General features: G+C 45.1%; 1 protein-coding gene across 8 annotated transcripts in view; it reads right to left on the reverse strand.

Moving 5' to 3' along the window:
- Positions 1-20,775, reverse strand: part of PPP1R12B (protein phosphatase 1 regulatory subunit 12B) — a 172,442-nt gene that overhangs the window by 75,381 nt on the left and 76,286 nt on the right. For 7 of the 8 annotated variants that reach the window (XM_074936069.1, XM_074936065.1, XM_074936067.1 and 4 more), the window contains 3 exons: positions 19,773-19,898; positions 15,045-15,227; positions 13,453-13,635 (listed from right to left, as the gene is read on the reverse strand). In XM_074936069.1, the coding sequence (XP_074792170.1) occupies positions 13,453-13,635; positions 15,045-15,227; positions 19,773-19,898 (492 nt within the window). Of the gene's footprint in view, positions 1-1,321; positions 1,375-13,452; positions 13,636-15,044; positions 15,228-19,772; positions 19,899-20,775 lie in introns of those variants that run through there. The other variant, XM_074936073.1, reaches the window with a different exon arrangement.

The following is a 20,775-nucleotide window of genomic DNA, read 5'->3' on the forward strand; positions in this document are numbered from 1 at the left end:
GGTAAACAGAAAGAATGGAAATAATTCCCTTCAGTAGCTGTTTACTTACCTAACGCGTTAGTTGCAGCTACAGTAGCGGCAAAGTTGTCCAGACAGAGTTAGGATTTTCAAGTTGACTTCCCTTAGAAGTGGCAATGTGATGCCAAAACTACAGGTCCCAACGTGCAAAGCTCAGCTCCAGATGGAGCACTGCATGCTGGGGCTGCGGTCTCCATAGGCTGTACCTTTGTGTGAAAGGAAGGAGCTGTTGCATGAAATGGAGCAGAACGTAAGCCAGGTGTAGCACTCAGCCAGGCAGAGCTTGGGTGCCCCCGCCCAGAGAGATTTCGAAGTCTCTCAAGCTTCTCATCTTAGAGCGAGAGGCATTTCTTGAATGAAAGCAGTGAACGCATATGTCACCTTCCACAAGGTACAGCGACACAGCAAGCAGGACTGACATTTGAAGAACTTTGACAATAGCTGTTTTACCATAAGGAGAGCAGTTCCTGAACAAACAAACCAACCCCTGGAAGCCTGAACACTGAAAGAAACGTCTCACCATGAGAAATTCAAACGGAAGGGGGACACAAATGAAATGCTATCAGAGGGGTAAAGGGTGCAACAACAAACCAGGAACAACAACGAATGCCCAGCAGACACTGTTAAGCAGCCCTCTACTGCCACCTTATGGAATTGTGAGATTTCAGAAATGTTTGAATATTTGCAAAAGAAAAGTTAACCAGCAGGTTGGAAGCTTATTTAGTAATATTGGCAATATTTTCTATAACTTGTAACAGATTTATACACACTGTCATCCTTTATCCTACTCAAAGCCTGTAGCTTTATGCTGAAGATATGCAATATTAAATGCTACAGGGGCTTTTGGGGACAGTAATTCCCACCAAGATGAATGGAAGGGACCTAATCTTTATTGCTGCAGCTTATGCCAAAATTGGCGCACAAAAACTGCAGAGCAGCTAACTTACCTGATTCACCACTCAGCCCGCAGCATTCACCAGCAGGTGCTGGGAGTAAAGGCAAATGTAATGAACAGCCCATGTTTTTAAGCTGAAATAGTTCTCAGCTATCCACACTGTATATAGTCTCCCATAAATACACCAATAAGTATTTAGCCTTTGGGGATATTTTTGGAGAGGTGGTATATAAATTAGACACATTTAGAGAAAGAACCCTGAATGGACACCTCACAGACAGACAACCTCACTATCAAGTACATCGAGCAAACAAATGGGACACACCAGTGCCTTTGATTAGTAAGGAAGAGAGGTAAAGGGGAACACTTCGGATGCAAAAAAAATCTAGAAGTGAAAGGCAGTTTTACCTGCTGTTTGTGTCATTCTGTCCCTTATTCCAGTCCCTTCTAAGCAGTTCAGAGAACACTGGAGCTACTTAGTTCTCCTGCGCATTCCTCTAGATTACTGCATGTGCTAGAAAGCCACGGAGAGGACCCTTTAGGTCAGCAGGCCAGCCCACAGCCTGGGCTTATCCGTCCAAATTCCAGTTTCTTCATTGGGAACAAAAATGCAGGACGTGGGTGCCAAATAAAATCCCCACCCTGAACACTGTGGAGCAAATCAGCCCAGGAGCTGAAAGCCTAGCAGTACACCTGCTTGCTTTCTGTACAGGAAACCAGACTCTCGAGAATAGTGACACCCCACCCCACACCTCGACCTTTCCCAAACACAAATGCAGCTTGATTTCCGATAAAGCAAAGGCAATCTCTCCCTCTGCCAAACTTGGAAAATCAGAGAGCCAAAAGAATTCCTGACCCTCCCACGTCATCCCACCAGCTTTTTATAAAAAGGGACAATTTTATCTGAAAGAGATTAACTGTAAGAACATAGTGGATAAGAGCTTTCAACAGCAGGTGCTGGATGATTACTCACTTTATGTGCAGGGAGACCTTTTAACTTGTTGCTGTCCTTTGCTTACCCAGTGTGTTGCATGAGGAAAAATCTCTCCCTTCTAATTAAGCAGGTATGCCCTAAGCACTCTGTTCAATTAGTGTCTAAGGCCCTGACAAACTTCTACAAGGACTACTGTATAAGGCAGTTCAGGCAATTGAAAAGCTTTAGATCAGACATTTTCAAACTGTGTGGCACGCCCCCTTAAGGGTTTGGGGAGGGTGAGCAGCAATTCCAGGCGGCTTGTGCAAGCCCCATATGGTGGGGCTCAGGCCAGCCCCAATGGGGGGCAAGGAGGGAGTGCCACCTGCACCCTGACTCACCTTAGCCTGTGGGTCAGTGACAACATCTGCCGATTTCCACTCCCGGCAGCCTCCATCCCCAGAGACCATCGCATGTGCCTTCCCCTACCCTGAAAACCTGAGGGGCTAGAGGAAAGGGGCAGGTAGTAGCCCTGCCCTAGCGGTGCAGCCTGACTGCAAGGTAGAAGCAGCCGGTTGCTGAGGAAGCCTCGGCTGTGCCATTGGTCAGTATCTATGTATTTGAAACTTACAGGTGTAGGTAATTTAATTAAGATTGTGTTAAGGTCTCTTAGGTTTATGAGTAGGCTGTCAAGTGTAATTTTGCGTGTGTATTTTTGTCTGGGTTGGTGGGGGCACAACCAAAAATTGTAACTCAGAGGGTGGGGATGCTCAGCTCAAAAAGTTTAAAACCCGCTGCTTTAAATTAAATAGTGAGACTTTAAGAACTGGAAGTCCATAGTGTAGAGACCATTTGTGTTCAAACTTGCAATCCATGGAAATGATCAAATTAACATATACACAAAACTTAAATATGAATTGAACCAAAGTTCTTCACATCTGAAACACCCGATATCAGAAAGGCACTCAAATCTTAGTGTGGAGACACTTGTGGTTTATTCTAGTCTCTATTCTGGATTGACATTCTAAAATAGCACTTGAAAAAACTGATTTTTCTAGTCTAATCCTCTGGAGACCAGATTTCCATGCTGCTTTGCAGGTGGCTCTAGAAAATAACACGAAGGGTTAACAGCCATACCAGGCATCCACACTTATGCGAGAAGAGTCATTGTGTTCTGACTCTGGACAAAACAAGAATCACGAGGTACAATGGTCTTGCCAAAATCTGCTCTTCTAACAGCAATGACGAAGGAGGGCATGGGTTCAGTTATTAATATAGATTACAGAACTTATTTAGCTATCTACATGCTGCTTTAATTAGCAAATGGATCCCTGGAACTCTTTGGAATTAAAGGAAAGGAGGAAAGAGAAGGCATCTGCCAGAGATGTTTACCCAGTGATAGTCAACTTTCTTTGTTCCCTTGAGAAAAGTCTACCTGAGAGACTTGCACTCTCTTTAAAGAGCAGGGTGTGATGTTAGAATAGGAGGGAGCAAACAATGCCAGGACTTTTTCCCCAAAGCCCTGAAAGACACAGGCCCAACACTGTCATTCACACTGATCCTGCGACTTAGGCCTGGTCTGCACTCAAAAATTAGGTTGGTATAACTATATCGCTCAGGGGTGTGAAAAATCCACACCCCTGAGCAATGCAGCTAAACTCCTGGTGTAGGCAGTGCTAGGTCAATTGGAGAATTCTCCTGTCAACCTAGCTACTGCCTCTCGGGGAGGGGTTCTCCTGTCAGCATAGGCAGTGCCTTCACTGAAGCGTTGCAACGCTTATTCAAAAAAATAAGGGAAAGCAACCATTTTACCATTCGTCTGAAACTGATTATACACCATCAGCTTGCTCTGTGCAGTCAACACCTTCCCCCATTTTGACGCGTCTTTCATAGGGGAACACTGGAAAGAAAATTATGTTACAAAATAGGAAACTGATTGTAAAACCAACACCAACTAGCAGGGGAATTAGAGAGGGACAGGAGCAGTAAACTAAACTACTCCTAATTCTTGCATAAACTGATTAAATTTCAACGTCAGAGATGCCCCTTTAAATGACTATCACTACCAGGTGCTCAAAGGCCTGGTCTACACTTATAACTTGTACCAGAAGAGCTATGCCGGTTAAAAAGGAAGTCAGGTGTAATCAGCATAGTAGTGCCTGTATAAGCTTTAGTGCAGATGCACTTACACCAGAACTGAAGTGCTTTTGCTGCTATGGCTTGTCTCTCTTGGGGAACTGCGTAAGTAGGGCTTCTGGTTTTGGGGCGTTTATTAAATTCATTCAGGGGGGTTATTTTCAGCAATTTGAGTTTTATGAAGATGTCCAAAATTGGGGGGGGTTTAGGCCCTCTGTATATACTGTACTGAGTCATGTGTATTAAATGCACTCGTTACAATAGTATGTACTATAACGAATCATAGAATATCAGGGTTGGAAGGGACCTCCGGAGGTATCTAGTCCAACCCCCTGCTCAAAGCAGGACCAATCCCCAATTTTTGCCCCAGATCCCTAAATGGCCCCCTCAAGGATTGAACTCACAACCCTGGGTTTAGCAGGCCAATGCTCAAACCACTGAGCTATCCCTCCCCCCTTTGTAATGTTCCTTAGATCCCTTTAATGTACCGCTGTTTTAATCAGCACTATGTTAAAGCACACTAGGGAACCTTCAGCGCACACCAGGAGGATCTACATGGACCAATTAACATTCAACACAACAACATGCTTTAGAAATCATACCACCATAGTCCACATTATGCTCTGTGTAGACAAGGCCTTAGATACAAGTAACCAGCTCCTCTTATTTCATTATTATTATTATTATTATTATTATTTTTGAATCAAGGTATTTATTAGGGTTCATCAGGTAAAGCTGAAACTCAGAAGCCGTATGTGTCGAACCAGGAGGGTTTGCCAGCACAGCTGTCCAGCAAGACTTTTTTGTACTGTAGGCAAGGGGCTTGCCCCCCCCGAATCCTTTCAAGAAATCCTAGGGGAAGCTCATCTCTCTCACCACATGGCACTTCACTACAAGTGGTCCACTCCACACACGCTTTTCAGCCAGTCCCTGGAGGGTGTGGCCCCTTATAGCTGAAGGTTTAGCAACCTCATCTGAATCAGCCCTGCTTGATGGAAGGCTTCAGAGAAGTCCAGACCCCTGCAATGCTTGTTCTGGGGCCTGACATCTCACAGCAATACCAGACAAATCTAACAGCGAGACAGGACTGCCAAGATCTTCCAGAAAGTCATGTCCATCTACAATGGACATTAGTAACTGGACTCAGAACAAGTGGGCTGCATTCAGACTGGTGGGGGTTGAGGAGAACATGGCCACCACTTGTGATGCTCAATGCAAGGTAAGGCTGTGAGGGGTAGTGAGCACCACAGTGAAGGGGCGGACACAGTTCCTTGGGAAAAAGTGATAAAAAAAACTGGTAACAGTTGAGAGAAATCATTGTAACAGCAGCAGAGGGACGGCCTCTCAGCCGTGTAAAGATCTTTCATGGGCAGTAAGGGTCATCATAGCATCTCAGAAAAACAATCACTTGACCAGTACCATGCCTGCAGCTCTAACAGGAAAAGCTATGGGAGTCCTTACCATCCATGGCAGAGCACAAACCCAGGAGGGGTGATCAATTAGCCTTGCATATGAAGGGGAAGGACTTAGATGTGAGATTTTTATATACTGCTTCCATAAACCTGTAATCCATGCCTTTTAGAGAATTTTATTTACACAGTTTGGCCTAGACTGGACAAAGATTTTACAATAGGGAGCAATCCTGCATTAGCAGGAAATAATTTAGGCAGCCTGACAGGTGATCTCCAACTTCTCTAATTCCATGAAAAATCAGCTGGCAAAAGTACTAGCCGCATAGGAGGCAGGGCATCTTTCCAACTAGTAGGCTCAGCCACAGACTGCAGCAGCAGAATTAAGGGGACACTACCATATACCTGTATCTAAAATCAGCTATCTTATAGGACACGGGTAGCCGTTTGGTACAGCACATTCCAACTGCATAGGATAATCCTCATATGGATTCGAGAGCTTTTAAAGGAAAGATGCAGGGTTTGTGATGCATTTGCCAATTGCAACGTTTTGGTAGCCAGAAGAACCAGGTGGCAAAGACACAGCGAGAGACAGCAGAGCAAGCCAGCATTCAAGACAGAGGTGTGCCACCTGAGAGGAGACAGAAGAGCATCCCAGACCACTTGTCTAGTCATTCCTCCTAAACCTAACAAAGTGTTTCACTTTAATCTTTTGACTTCAGAGAGTCTAAGGCAGTACCTTGTGGAGGTATCTCCCTGTTCTAATATTATCCAGGGGGCTTGTTTACATGTTATTGTTGCTAAGAGGAACGTGGAGCTTTGGAAACACTGTACCAGACTAGAATGCTGCTGCAACAGCTGCCATTGGGAGCTGAAATCCATATAATGCTTCCCTGACAACTGTTTGCCATTTTCCGTTTTTAACAAACCGGTTTCTTTGCCAATCAGTGTTTTTCCACTGAGGTGACCCCACCAGCTTCTGCCATTCCCAAACCCTAGTTCAAAACCTGCAAGCAGTAACTGTTCCGGTATCCCTGCTGTCACAAGACTCCACATTATTAACAAATGAGGCAGCTTGAACCCACTGGTGCAATGCTGCGTCTGAATCTGCAGCGAGTGGAGATGGGGCTAGGATTTGGGGGTTTCTCTTTTTTATAATTAACAGATTTAAAAGATGGCTTACGAATAAAAATGCAAGACACCTAAAAGGACCCAACATTTGTGTGTACTGGTTTTGCAATAAAATTAACTTTTTAGCCTTGACTGTCTAATTCCAATCACTCAGATATCTTGGCAGATTTATCTCCCCAACGGCACTGCATACTGTCAAATCAGCACAGTGCACTTTGACCAGTCTCCACAATATCCCACAATGGAGTATTCACAGTAATGACAGCATTACAAAGCACTCTATGCAAGCTAATGGGGATGAACTTGAAGGCTGTGTAGCTGCAATTGACTATGGTTAAGTTTCCATTCAGATAAAATTCATTTAACATGGTCTAGCCAGTTGGTGCCTAACTCCCACCTAAGCGCAGGGTCCAGCTCACTCAACGGATCAGTCTGGCCACTGAGACAGATTCAGATTTTACAAACTGCAAGTTCTCATTTTTTCCGCCAAACATAAGCTTCAGCCCTTATTGTTGCAAAGAAAAGTCTAAATATGAACTGATGGGATATGGGCTTAGATAGTCTACAGTATCTGAAAGAAGGGCCACGGTCCCCTTTCATCAAAACATGGCATTAACTCTGAAGCCTAGTGATAACATGTGACCTTAAGAAACCCTCAATGCTAGCTGGCAAAGTGTTCACTGTTCTACCACAGTACCTCTTATCAGGCCTGAAACTCGCTATACCTGAACACTTTGCTATCACATTATCTATTTATAAAGAGTATCATGTGAGATCTTAAACGAAAGCCAGGATCATACTGGTCATTAATACTGTTGTAAATACTGAATATATTTTAGAAGTTATGACTATATACTGAAAATATTCCTTATAGTTTGTAATCCATCTGTTATTCCCCAGCAGAAGTGAAAAGCTGGTTTTGCCAGGCAAAGGGATGTATGTTCACATGTCTACCTAGATTCATATGTAGATTAAGCATTGTAAACCAAACAAAACGAGAGTTACATCTGCATTTCAAGTCAACAGGAAGATGTGAAGGCACCTTGGAGTCAGCACCTCAGGACGAGAACCATGGTGGGATGGGGAGGTTTATCCTGACTCAGGGTCAAAACAATATAAGGAGATTAAAAAAAAAGCCATCGTGGTATTCATTTACTGAGGAAATTCCTTGAAGAGTGTGGCATATACTCATGAACACTTGGATCATGGTTTCGACTGAAAACTAGCAGCTCTGTCAAAAACTGAATCCTTGGGAGAAAATCTACTTCATAAAAGAAGAAAGGTAACCATCAATAAGTGTAGAACTGGGACGGCATTTTACATTTTGTTTTATTCAGGTAACCATTCTGTTTCCAATATTCTTACTATTTATTTGAAGCTTTGAATCTTTGTTCTTGGTTAATAAACGTATTTATGTTTTTATTATAGATACATCTCAGTGCTGTGGTGTTAAATAAAAGTGCAACTCCTCAGCTGAATCAAAGAAGCTGATGTACATACTGTTCCTGTTGGGGACAGCAAACATGTCCATTTCTGAGAGTGTCCAGTCGTGGGCTGAACACTGCAGGAGACGTTTTCAGAGGGGCCTGGGGTATACCTTTTGTTACCTATAAGAAAGTAAGGGCTGGCAGAGCCCAGAGGAGATTGTCTGGATGGCTAGCAGTATTATCAGGAAACTGACTACAGTTAACCACAACCAAGTCGGGGTCTCTCACTGAGGCAAGGAGTAACTAAGTCCTGGGCGGCATGAGGAACCAACACACTGGCCACACTGACAGGATTTATACACAATTTGCTGGTTTGCTAGAGATCACGCTCCCAAGCACTGGTAAATTAGACTGAGATTCACAAGTGAGAAAGTTGAGAATAGAGAAGGAGAGGTTACAGTTTTTTTCTGTTTGTTTTGGGAAATGGAAATAGAGCAAAGGAAAGGATCAGGGAACAGAACAGCAGAAAAGGCAGGATGAGCAAAGTAGTATATGCTAAGCCCGGGGCAGACAAACTACAGCCCAGGGGCTGCATCCGGCCCTCCTGATGTTTTAATCTGGCCCTCGAGCTCCCGCCGGGGAGCAGGGTCTGCGGCTTGCCCCACTCCGTGCAGCTCCTGGAAGCTGCGGCACGTCCCCACTCTGGTTCCTACACATAGAGGCAGCCAGGGGAATCCACATGTTGCCCCCGCCAATGGGAACTGCGGGGACAGAGCCTGCAGACAGGGCAGTACGCAGAGCCGTTCGGCTGCACTTCTGCGTAGAAGTGGCGGGGGGGGGGCCACACACATGCCACTGCTTCTGGGAGCTGCTTGAGGTAAGCGCCGCCCAGAGCCTGCACCCCTGACCTCCTCCCGCACACCAACCCCCTCCCCCAGCCCTGATCCCCCTACCGCCCTCCAAACCCCTTGGTCCCAGCCCGGAGCACCCTCCCGCACCCTGAATTCCTCATTTCTGGCCCCACCCCAGAGCCCACACCACAACCCCTAATTTTGTGAGAGTTCATGGCCAACCATATAATTTCCATACCTAGATGTGGCCCTCGGGCCAAAAAGTTTGCCCACCCCTGTGGTAAGCCCACCAGAAGGCAGTTAGAGTTGAGTGCAGATTATCTTTTTTCCTGCAGAAAACGGTGAGAAGAGGATTTGAAAACGCTTCTCATGGACTATGACAGGCACCATGAAGGGCAGCCAAGTTCCCCAAGGACCCAGAAGCTGCAGAGCTGGGTAGAAACCAACTTTCAAGCCTACAACTGAATCCAGAATGGCTACAGCTGGAGAGAATAAAACCGCAGCTGGAAACCTTTCAAACCAGAGCAAGGTGAGAAAGAAGCAATGCCAGCATGAGATCAATATATGGGAACTAAAGGAGGAGGCCCTTCAAGCAGTGGGTGACACTCTTTCCCCCCCCCCCCCCCCCAGTCACCCAGGCAAGACAAACTGTACTGACGAATATCTCACCACTGTTGAAAGAATGTGGACTGCATACTATTCTGGAAAACAAGAGGGTGCCCACCCTCGATCCAAACTCTTGGGGAGTGCATTACAAGTATTTAATGAGATGGACATCAAAGAGACTCTGAAATACCCAGAATTTTAAAAAGCTGTGTTGCAAAGGTTTCCAATCACCCCCGAAGTGTATAGGTTAAGATTCAGGAATCCCAAAAAGCACAGCAAGATAAGTCAGAGAATGTGTGTATAGAATATGTGATGCAATGAAAAAATGGGTAAAGGCACAGAGAATTGTGACCAGTTATTTGAACTTTTTGCACTCTTTCCTGAATAATATACTCTCAGGAGATCAGAGAACCATTTGGGATAAACCCTTAGGCACTGTACAATAGGAATCAGCAAGATCCACAACCTATGTACAGACCAGGTCATCCAGTGAGTAAAAACCACTGATGGAAGCACAAAAGCCTGGGGCATAGGAGGGGCCCAAGCTCCCACGACCCCAGAACTGATCCCCTTTGCATAATCACAGTTACAAGTCTCTATCACAGGAAGATGGTCCAAGGAAGTGTTATTCATGTGGCTCCACTGAGCACATGACAAGAGACTGCCCTATGCTGGGGAATCCCAATACCAGCCCAGGTCAGCAACTACCTTAAGACTCGGGCCTTGTAGGGGTGCCTGAAGAGATGCTAGTGAACTCTGTACAGTCTGATTCATTGGGAGGCTGATAAAAAGTTAAAGATGCCAAGGTGACTGGCAAGGCACGCCAAGCTTGGAGAGAGACTAACACCCAGATTTCTTTGGTCAGAAAAGACCTGGTTAGGGAAACAGATATGCTCCCTGAGGAAAATGTAAAACCCCTTGCACTGGGAAAGTCTGAAACAAACACTGGTCTGTTAGCTAAAATGGGAAAGTCTAAAAGGTACTTTAAGGGCTTGGCTACACTTGCAAGTTACAGCACAATAAAGGAGCCCTGAGCACACTAGCTCACTACCCATCCACACTGGCAAGGCATGCAGAGCGCTCTGACTCCGCGGCTAGAGCACTGCTGGTCTCCACCTCGGCAAGTGGAATAACGTTTGCTGCGCCCCCGCTGGAGCGCCGCAGCACCAGTGTGAACGAGGTGTTGCATTACTGCGCTCTGATCACCTCCGGAAACGTTGAATAATCCCCTTAAGTCAAGTGGCCACTCTTGTCATTGTTTTTGAATCGCTGCAGGAATGCGGATAGGCCCTCTGAAAGCTCCATTTCTGACAGCCGGCTACTTATCTGCTCCGAGACAAAGCAAGCCATTATGGAATGGGGGGGGGGGTGTCAGAGAGAGAGAGAGAGAGAGGCGGCGGGGGGGAAGGGGGTCTGCTGCTGTCTGAACTTACAAGACAGCATGCTCACATGCTCTCAGCCCCCCAAAAACCCACTCTCCAACACATACACAAACATACTCCCTGTCATACTTCCCCCCTCCCCCCCACTTGAAAAGCATGGTGCAGTCACTTGCATGCTGGGATAGCTGCCCACAATGCACCGCTCCCAATGCCGCTGCAAGTGCCGCAAACGTGGCCATGCCAGTGCGCTTGGAGTTGTCAGCGTGGACAGACCGCAGCGCTTTCCCTACGGCGCTCTCTGAAGGCTGGTTTAGCTCAAAGCGCTCTACATCTGCAAGTGTAGCCATGCCCTAAATGTTGGTATACTGGATAGCATTCCAGAAGATGTGCTAATTGCTAAGGATATCCTGTTTGTTCGAAGTGGTTAATATAATAACTGCTAGGGTAGAGGGGAAAAGCCAGGCTCAAAATTTTATCTATCATGTGTGGACCTCATGTATGTATCATGTGTGGACCTCATGTATGTATCATGTGTGGACCTCATGTATGTATCATGTGTGGACCTCATGTATGTATCTACTCCCAGATTTGGAAGGTCCTTTAATCTGGCCAGTTCTGCTCTTTGAATCACAAACTCCACACCATATGTATAGAATTCAACGTCCCTGAACCTAAGAGGATCGAACTCAAACTGGAAGTACTCAAATCCCTCAGGAGAATGGAAGCTGTGCCATTAGTGAATACATCGTTAGCCAAAAGGAGGCGCAGAAAAGTGCAATTGCAATAGTTTATTTTAATTGCAAATGCCAAAATTATAGTCCAACGCTAGAAAGGAAAAAAAAATGCTCCAAAGAGAACCAGGAGCCTGGTGTGTTGTGGGGCTCGCGTCTCCTGTAAGGAGTCTAGAGCCTCTACGACATTGCAATACCACAGACCCGTAGAGCTCGGAGCACCTCCACAGCCCTGCCACGGAGGAACTGATGGCTTAAGAGTGGAAGTGCCTTCTGCCTCCCCTTCTCAGATTGACTGCAGCTGAAGCAAAGAGCAGGAGGAGGAAGAGGTTACTACTTGCTCTCTCATTGATGCTCCTGTGGCTGAACACAGAATGGGTGGCATTATGAAGTGATACACTGAGCCTTATGTGGATAAAAAAAATGTGGATCTACATCCGATCAGCATCTGCCAGGAACAACCCACAATCCGACCCGTGATCCACTAGCCATCTTTTACCTATATCCGCACCTGCGGCAGCAAGCCATCTCACAAGGGCTGGGGGGCTGGAGGAGAAGGAAGTGAGTGGGGGTGGTCTTGCAGGGAAGAGGCAGCGTGAGGGTGGGGAATGCAGGTAAGGGGCAGTGCGGGGGCAGGGTCGTGAGGAGAAGGGGCAGCATGGAGGGGCATCACATGCTGCTCCCGGGGGCTCGCAAGTGACGGCAGCAGCAGTGCGTGTTGCATCAAAGTGGGGCGGAGGGGTGGGAGTGCTGGAGCCTCACCTGCTACAATCCTCATGGCCGGGGGCGGGCCCTGCTGCCCAGGAGCCAGCGGGCTGGGCCCAGGAGTGTGGCCAGTGCTACCGGGCTGGGCCATGGTGGGGACACTGGCGCTGCCCGAGGGGCCTGAGCTGCTGGACAGGAAGCAACGCGGAGAGCAGGTGCTGGACAACCCCGACTCCAACCTGCCGCCCAGCCCCAGCCACTGGCCCCGAGCACGCTGTGCCTCCCAGGCTACCCCAGCCGGACGTTGCGGGCCAGGCGCCGCTGGTGAGTAGAACCCTGCACGGTTGTATCCGCATCCGATCCACTATCCGCAAAAATTGTCCAAGGATGTGAAGCAGATATCTACAGATTTGCAGGGCTCTAGTGATACAGACTTTGGCTGTGGTAAACAATCTAACAATTTCCATTATAATCCTTTCCCCTCCTTCATTTTTGAGCCAAGCACAGAGTTCCCCACTCAGGAGGGCTGGGAATTTGAAGGGAAAGTTTTGCTTTAGCTTACAAGAGTCTAGTTGCTTTAAACATTCTTCTCCCGTTGACAGTAACTAGTCAAAACCAGGGTGCTATTTAGAAATATGCAAATCAGCATTGTGCCTTTTTTATTAATATTTACTTGACCCTGATGCCACTGTAAGACTGTCCTGGCACATTTCACCTGTTTGCCTGAAGGAATAGTGCTAATTCGATGCTCTGCACTACCCTTTTCTAAAGAAAATCTTCCCTTGCACCTGAAACTGGCTACCCCAGCCTTATTTCCTGCCAATCTTAAAACAATTCCATGAAAAGGAAAACGGCAACAGCAGCCTCATGCTTGCAGCAGTTTTTTTAAAACGCAGCTACTCCTAGAGCACAACCGACTGTCTAGCGACCGTATCAAAATTCAGCTTCTGCTTAGTTATTCCCTTTCCTCCTCCTCCCATGCCCAGGTCTAGATTGTTGTGATTGTAGCTGTAGGTTGTTATTGCTGTTTGTTTTGTGGAACGAACATGTCTTAGACCACAGTTCACTGCAGAGATGTGTCCACACCACACAACACCACTGCAATTGGCATCAGCGTTTGTCTTTGCAGAAAGGCCTAAGACACTGAAGTCTTCTAACTAACACCAAGCACCACCCAGAAAGAATGATTCTATAAATTCTTATCTGCCCACACCACAGATGTAGTGCCCCATCATTCTGATCACTAACCTTCTTCGCTCCCTGGCTTCTCCATTTGAGTCTGTTCCAGTAGCTGACGTGGCGTTGGCAGATGTAACACCGTTGGCAGTGCTGAGTACAGTGCGATTTGTGATTACACCTAGTGGAGTGCTAGCAAAGATGTTCTCTGTATTTTTCTCTACAGTAGAGTCAGTTTGTTTCCAGTATGGGGCTCTGAAACATACAACACATAATGGGATACAAAGCAAGTGAACTCAATTGGCTTAGAGACCCAATACCTTCAAGGAAACATTAGAAGGTATGAACAAGTTTTCTCAATTCTCTGAATATAATGGCATGATGGAATGTCAAAAGAATGGCATTTTTAAGGATGTCTAGAAGGATAAACAGTAGGAGGAAATATTCCTGACATCACTGCTGATAGTTGTAGAAGTGACTGGAAAATCTGAGGGAATTTAATTGGTCAATAAGCAGGAGGAGGGATGGTCTCAAAGCTCCTGCAATTCAAAAACAAAACCTCAGTGGCACTAGAAATTACACATGCTGTAAAGAAGAGCTACCTAGAAAAATAAGGATGCATGGTTAACCATAAGTCAGGAAGTGACCTGTTTTCTATAAAACCATGTTGACTAGTATTGATTATTTCCCCCCCTCCTTTAATTCTTTATTATTTGAATCCTTTTATCATTTCCATTATTTTGCCCAGGACTGATGTCAGGATAACTTGCCTATAATTACACTGGCTCATGTTAGGAGAACTAGAACCCTTACACCTGTTAAAAATAGGAAATTCCAAGACAGCTGTTTTTCCAAACAAAATAGCCCTAATTTTAAACGTGGTTCTCTGTAGTGCCTAGGAAAGCCAATTATGCTTATGAAGCAACAGGCAGCACCGTTCCTTTCAAAAAGACAAAGCAAGCAAGCAACGCTATTTCTGTATCACTACAGAACAAAACCAAGGTGGAGTAAACCCAAGGTCCGATGAAGGAGACAGCCCATGGGTTTGGAAGGCTGGACCAAATGCAAGAGGGCATCACTCACCTGAAGTTTCAAAAACAAAAGGAGAAAAGGCTTCCCTTCCTTAGTGTATCTGCACAACATGCCTTAGGTGCGCATGTACCCAGGATTCATCACCAATTGGTCCGCTAGTTAGATCATTAGCTTCCCTGGCTTGGGCCCGGTACGGATGGCTAGTGCAACATGATTGAGGGGGAGGGATAGCTCAGTGGTTTGAGCATTGGCCTGCTAAACCCAGGGTTATGAGTTCAATCCTTGATGGGGCCATTTAGGGATCTGGGGCAAAAATTGGGGATTGGTCCTACTTTGAGCAGGGGGTTGAACTAGAAGACCTCCTGAGGTCCCTTCCAGCCCTGATATTCTATGATTCTAAGTGACAAATCTAAGGTTGTGTATGCAGTCTTAACGGTATGCATTGTTAACACACAATATATGCACTTTTTCAACGGAAATGCCTCATCAGCACCCACTGGTCAGGAGCTCATCATATCACGGAATGATTTCCCACCAGTTTAGAATTCAGAACCTCCAACCCCAGAACTGTGTGTCTCTGTTAAGGACATGAGCATTCTACAGCGTTCTCTGAATGAGCCCAGAGCCCTTACCTGGTATACTGGCGGACTGATGCAGTAGTGTTCGCACTAAGAGATGTAGGACAGGAAGAGGCGGGTTGCCACTGGGTGCCCAATGAGGTAGATGAACCAATGGTAGTGGGTGAGGTAGCAGATGTATTACGATTGGCTGAAATGTAGGGACTGTTGAGGTCACTACTTCTACCAAATGAAGCACTGTAAAACATCACAAGATCACTCCCTTCAGCGCATGGTTAACCAGTGGCTGACCACCACAGGCCCTTAGGTGAATTGGAGGGGGAATATTTAAATCTCAGAAAAATGAATGCAAGAGACATTTGACCATGAAGAGGGCATCAAAGAGAACACTCTGGACATATATCAATGATGCAACGATGGCTCTGCTCTGTAAGTCTAGGGGAGAGAATAAGGGGATGGAAGTGAATCAGGGAAGTTCAGAGAACAGGCAAAACCAAGGAAAATCCTGCTCCCACCTGAAGCAGCACCACTGGCACCACCAGTAGTGTTCTCAAGCATTGGGGAAAGGTGGAGACAATAACAGAGGATCAAATCACTTAACCCAAGGAAGGTATATATAGACGTAAGCAGAAGTTGCCTGACCCTGTTTCCAGTTGTTTAGAAGTTTGCCAAACTTATTTAAGTTTGGGCTAAAATTTTCCATGCAGGGTATCTGCCTGAGACTGGATATTTTTGGAACATTTCAGCCAAAATGGTTCAACCATATGCAAGAATGATGTTAGGGAATTATGTTAAAAAATTCTTACAACTATTTCACTGAGAATCTCTAGCACCTCTGTGCTTTGAAGCAGGGACTTGACATTTGACAAGGAGGTGGACTGTGTCAGGGACGTCCCTTTTGCTGTTCAAGAAAATCCACCCAAATTTGGCTAAGTTACAAGCTTCTGAAAAAAGACAGTTTGCACATGAGCACTAGAGTCATGGAGCTTTGCAGCTAAAAATCTCTGAAGATTCCACCCTCACTGAGCTCCTCCCAGCTCATGTGGCTGAACTGCACACACATCATCCTCATAAAACTACTGAGCATCATAGAATATCAGGGTTGGAAGGGACTTCAGGAAGTCATCTAGTCCAACCCCCTGCTCAAAGCAGGACCAATCCCCAATTACATCATCCCAGCCAGGGCTTTGTCAAGCCTGACCTTAAAAACCTCTAAGGAGATTCCACCACCTACCTAGTTAACCCATTCAGTGCTTCACCACCCTTCTAGTGAAAAAGTTTTTCATAATATCCATCATGCTCCAGCCCAGGACTACATAGCTGCTGAAGTCTACTGAGCATGTACAAAATGGGATTTTTCCAAAGACTTCTAATTTGGGTAGATTTTCTCAGGAACAGCAAGAGGCATATCCCCAACACAAAGGCCAGCTGAGTCGATGCTGCAAAGCATGGGGATACTAAAGCTTCTTAGTGAAACTGTAAATTTTTTCTAACATGGACAAAACATATTTCTCTAGTCTCATGCTCAGAAACAGCTAAAAGTTTAAAAAAGAAAAAAAATCAGCCAGAAGGCAGATACCTTACATGCAAAATTTCAGCCCAAATGCTGAACTTTAACCAAAGTTATTAGGGTATATATAATATAAGGAAGTGGTGGTCAACTTTAAGCAGGAGACACTGCTGGCTTTGCCTGTAATAAATTTGACCCTTCCCCTTCATTTTCTGCAAGACAATGTCATACAATTTGAGATGAAACCTGAAACTGACCTGGTTTTTCAACTGTACATGGAATACTACGTTCACATCTGGAATAGAAGTCCAGAGACTCGCAATGAAAGTGATTAATGGGAAGCCTTTCATGCAACAATCGACTGAAATGATCAGGACTGTGTAGATCTCTCATTCCTTCTCTAAAGTAAAGAATGGTATAGACAGAGGTGTTGGGACACTTCTATTTACCCTCAATACAAGAACAAGGGGACATTCAATTAAACTCACAGCAACATATTTAAAACTGATCAAACCTGTACAACATGTTCAAAAGCCAAGCCTGGGAGCTTAAACTCGTAACTTTGCTAGACACTAAAAATCACGGTCATAATAAAGACACTGGATTTATTGAAAGCTGGTTTCTCACCAACAGAAGTTGGTCCAATAAAAGATATTACCTCACCCACTTTGTGTCTCATGCATAATGAAATATGTTCAATTATATTACATGGGGCAAACCCCTTCTATATTTTTGTCCTAAGTAGGAGAGCCTAGGGAGGAGTAGGAAGAAGCTGATCATATGAGTAGGTTATTCCATTTTGGAGCATCTGGCATCTTCCTCTGAAGTATCAAGTTGCTGTCAAAGGATGCTAGACTTGTTTGATTTGCGATGTCAATTTCTTGCATGTTTTAGCATCAGCAAGTGACCTGAACTAGACCTTTAAGGCCAGTCTATGCTCGGAAATGGAAGTGTTATGGTTGGTTGTCAAAGGGCACTGAGAATTGTTTCACCACTGTTGCGCGCACACAGGAGGGGTAGGGGGGGCAGATGGGGAAAGGGAATGACACTTTCAGCATCACTGTGTATGGGAAATGCAGAGCTTAAGAAGAAAACTAAGGTCTCAACATGGAGCAGCCTTGTATTCCTCATTAAGCCGTACTGAAAAATTGTGGAGATTTTTTCCCTTAACTACATTAAAGTATCGCACGTCCATTTTAAAGGCCCGTCCTACGATAGAAGGAATTGATTTTACAGTCCTTTTTAGAGACTTTTTAGTACCAGGAAGTCAAGCTTCTAGTGACAAAATGTTACCTTATGTGAAGGACAATTAGATTCCGTTCCTCATGCTACACACTGGTGTATGAGACTAGAGTCTTTCACGATCTATATGTCTTTAACATTTCATACATGATCTATACATAATTAGCATTTGTTTCTCTGTACTTTCAATGGAAGGGTGTTTGAGACTACTATACAAACTGATCACAAGTTCACTCTTAGTGCATAAGATGCACAAGTTATCACCTTGTTTTTTGTAGCCACATATAGCTGCACATTATTCCTACTATGTGAAGGTATTCTCCCTTCATATGAATGCTTAAATGAGGCCTTTCATAGGAAATAACCTGACTGTGTGCAATTCCAAAAGTGGTCAGTGCCAGCTTCAGCTAGTGCCTCCGAGTTTAATCATGGCACCATGGGGCAGGTTGGTAAATATTACTTGTAAATCTGATTTTGGATTAGCTGAGGCACAAAGCAAGAAAGTTGTAAAATCCCAGCAGAATTGAGGTTGTTCAGTAACGTTACTGACCTGAACCACGTCAGCTAAAGTGACAGCATCTATGTTATGTCTAAGAGACAATCTGGCTGCAGAGGTGAAAGTCTTGCAACCAGCTGCCACCTGTCTGACTGTCAAGTGAGAGACAAGCACAAACCGTTGGCTGGCGGCATCAGATCCCAGGATAGATGTAAATTCATTGGAATGGAACACTGCCTCACAAGAAAGGGCTCCTGCTTTGAAAATATCCAGCTGCTTCCCCTTTTGTATGAATAACTCCATTTACTCAGCAGCTAGATAGCCATATCCTAGGTAAAGGCTGAGCTTTGCTATCATCCCCTAAACACTAGAACACATGCAATATGGTAACATTCACAAGAATCTCCCACACCCCATATATTCAGAGTTACACCACATTAAGGACAAATTATTCAGCTTGAGGGTCTAGCACTTGGCAAAAGCCTCATCTAAAATTGTAAACTTTACTTCCCTTGCACTAAAGATCAGAGATGGTTTTACAGACTGAAGTTTTAAGCAACACACTTGTGAGTGGGCCTGGCATTTCACAAGGCAACTTCAGAGGTGAAAATTTCACTGTCCCCCTTCACTAGGAGCAAGTTTCCTCCCTCTCCCAATTGACATGAGAAGTCTAGAATGTAACATTTGTCAGAATGGCCTATTTAGTCCAGGAGCAGCCAATGCCAGCTACTTCAGAGGAAGGTGAACCTCTCCCCTCCAAAATGATAATGGACAGGGCCAATTGGGAAAAGCTTTATGCAGAGCAAACTTCTTTCCTGACTCTGCCTCCCCATCCCATAAGCAAGCAGCAGTTGCCTATGTAGAGTGGCACATGCACCTGCATAAAAGCTATTTTCCTGCTGCCAGAAGAAGTGGACTATGTTGACTGATTTTGGATACCAGTCACATTCCTCGTAAGTCTGGCTGTTAATGCTCATGAACTCTGGAGCGCTAATTCTCTGCTCCAGCTGCTGGCCTTGGACTTAAGAGAAGCAGCACAGACAGGAGAGAAGAGGAACAGGAATGCTCCAAGTTATTTTTGGATAGTTTGTTATCCAAAGTTGTGCAGTAACGTGCAACACCATTAGAAACGGGCTCCCAGAACTGTTTAGTGCCCCCACGAGACTGCATTTTACAATTCTGCTACTTCACCCTCGGCTTAAGAGGAATTTTGTTTTTAGCAATCTAACACAATTACACCCATGTAATTTGTTGGAAAAGTTTGCATCTGAACTATGCGAAGGCAATTTTTAACGTTTAGCCCAACGTTTTAAAAACCATGAAAACAGAAGTCTCATATGACAGGGTTTACAATTAAAAAGCTAAGCAGACCTGGATGTTTGCTGCTGGGTGCGGGAAAGCAATGAGGACACTACGGCCAGCCACTCTAATGCAGCAATTAGAAAGAAAGCAACCACTCAAAAGCGTGGCTGGCAGGTTCAGAACTTCAGTTTCGCTCAGTAAGCGATTTATTTTAAATGTTAACAGGCTGTACCTTTTCAGGTAGGTAGATACGTAGGTGGAAGGTGCACCAGTCTGGAGGGCTTCGTTTCCCTTTGGTTCATCCCTCCATGGCTGCCGGGTGTAGGAGCCACTCCTCACTAGGTTAACAGCAGATTCTCTGTTGAGGCAGAAGAGAGCACTATGGCAGTTTAAAAAGACTCTGGAGCCATGTTGTCTTGGTTTATCACACTGCCAAGCATGAAGATAAGTGTTGGAGTCTCAACATCCCGTGGGAAGAGCAAAGAGCCCTCCACATTCAGGCAATACAAACCCTTTTCCAGTTACAGTCCTGATTCACCACAGGGATAATGGGGACATTTTAATTAATTATTTCCCTTAAAATTAGCTCTAGTAATTGCCAAGTATTTATTACTTATTCAATGTCACAAGAATGCATGGTGTTTTGCACACACGTTAACACATAGTCTCTGACCACAAGCACTTAAGCCAAATTCAGACTGTTTATAGAAAATCACTTCATGCATTAGACCTAGAAAGATCTTGGTCTCCCTGCCTCTCTCCTTTTATCTTCTGAGACATCAAGGACTGGTCACTGCCAGAGACAGGATACCAGGCCACGGATCAATGGCCTGAGCCAATACGGTAAGTCTTAGGCTATTGATTTCGAAGCCAGGAGCAGCAAGTATAAACATTTAGCAACAACTAGAACTATGAGCCATGATTCAGAAACAAATTAATGCCCCTATGAGTGTTAATGTGTGAAGGAGCAGGGGAATGGGAGTTCAGAATCTGAGCTCAAGTCCTTCACTCCCACGCTGGAAGTATCTTATGCGTTGTTCTCTGGCAATTCCCTCTCGCCAGCTTTAGGAATCAGAACCTATTTGTAGCATGAGCTAATACGCTTCAGAGCTCCCAATTATTTTTCGATTTTGATTTCAAGCTATTCATGCTATTTTACTTCAAGCCTCTAGTGCATTCCATGAAGCATTGATTTGGCTGGTGTTAAAAGAGAAGTACTGGAAAAATTGTGTCAC

This window comes from Natator depressus, chromosome 21 (genome assembly GCF_965152275.1).
Source record: "Natator depressus isolate rNatDep1 chromosome 21, rNatDep2.hap1, whole genome shotgun sequence".
Taxonomy (NCBI): Eukaryota; Metazoa; Chordata; order Testudines; family Cheloniidae; genus Natator; species Natator depressus.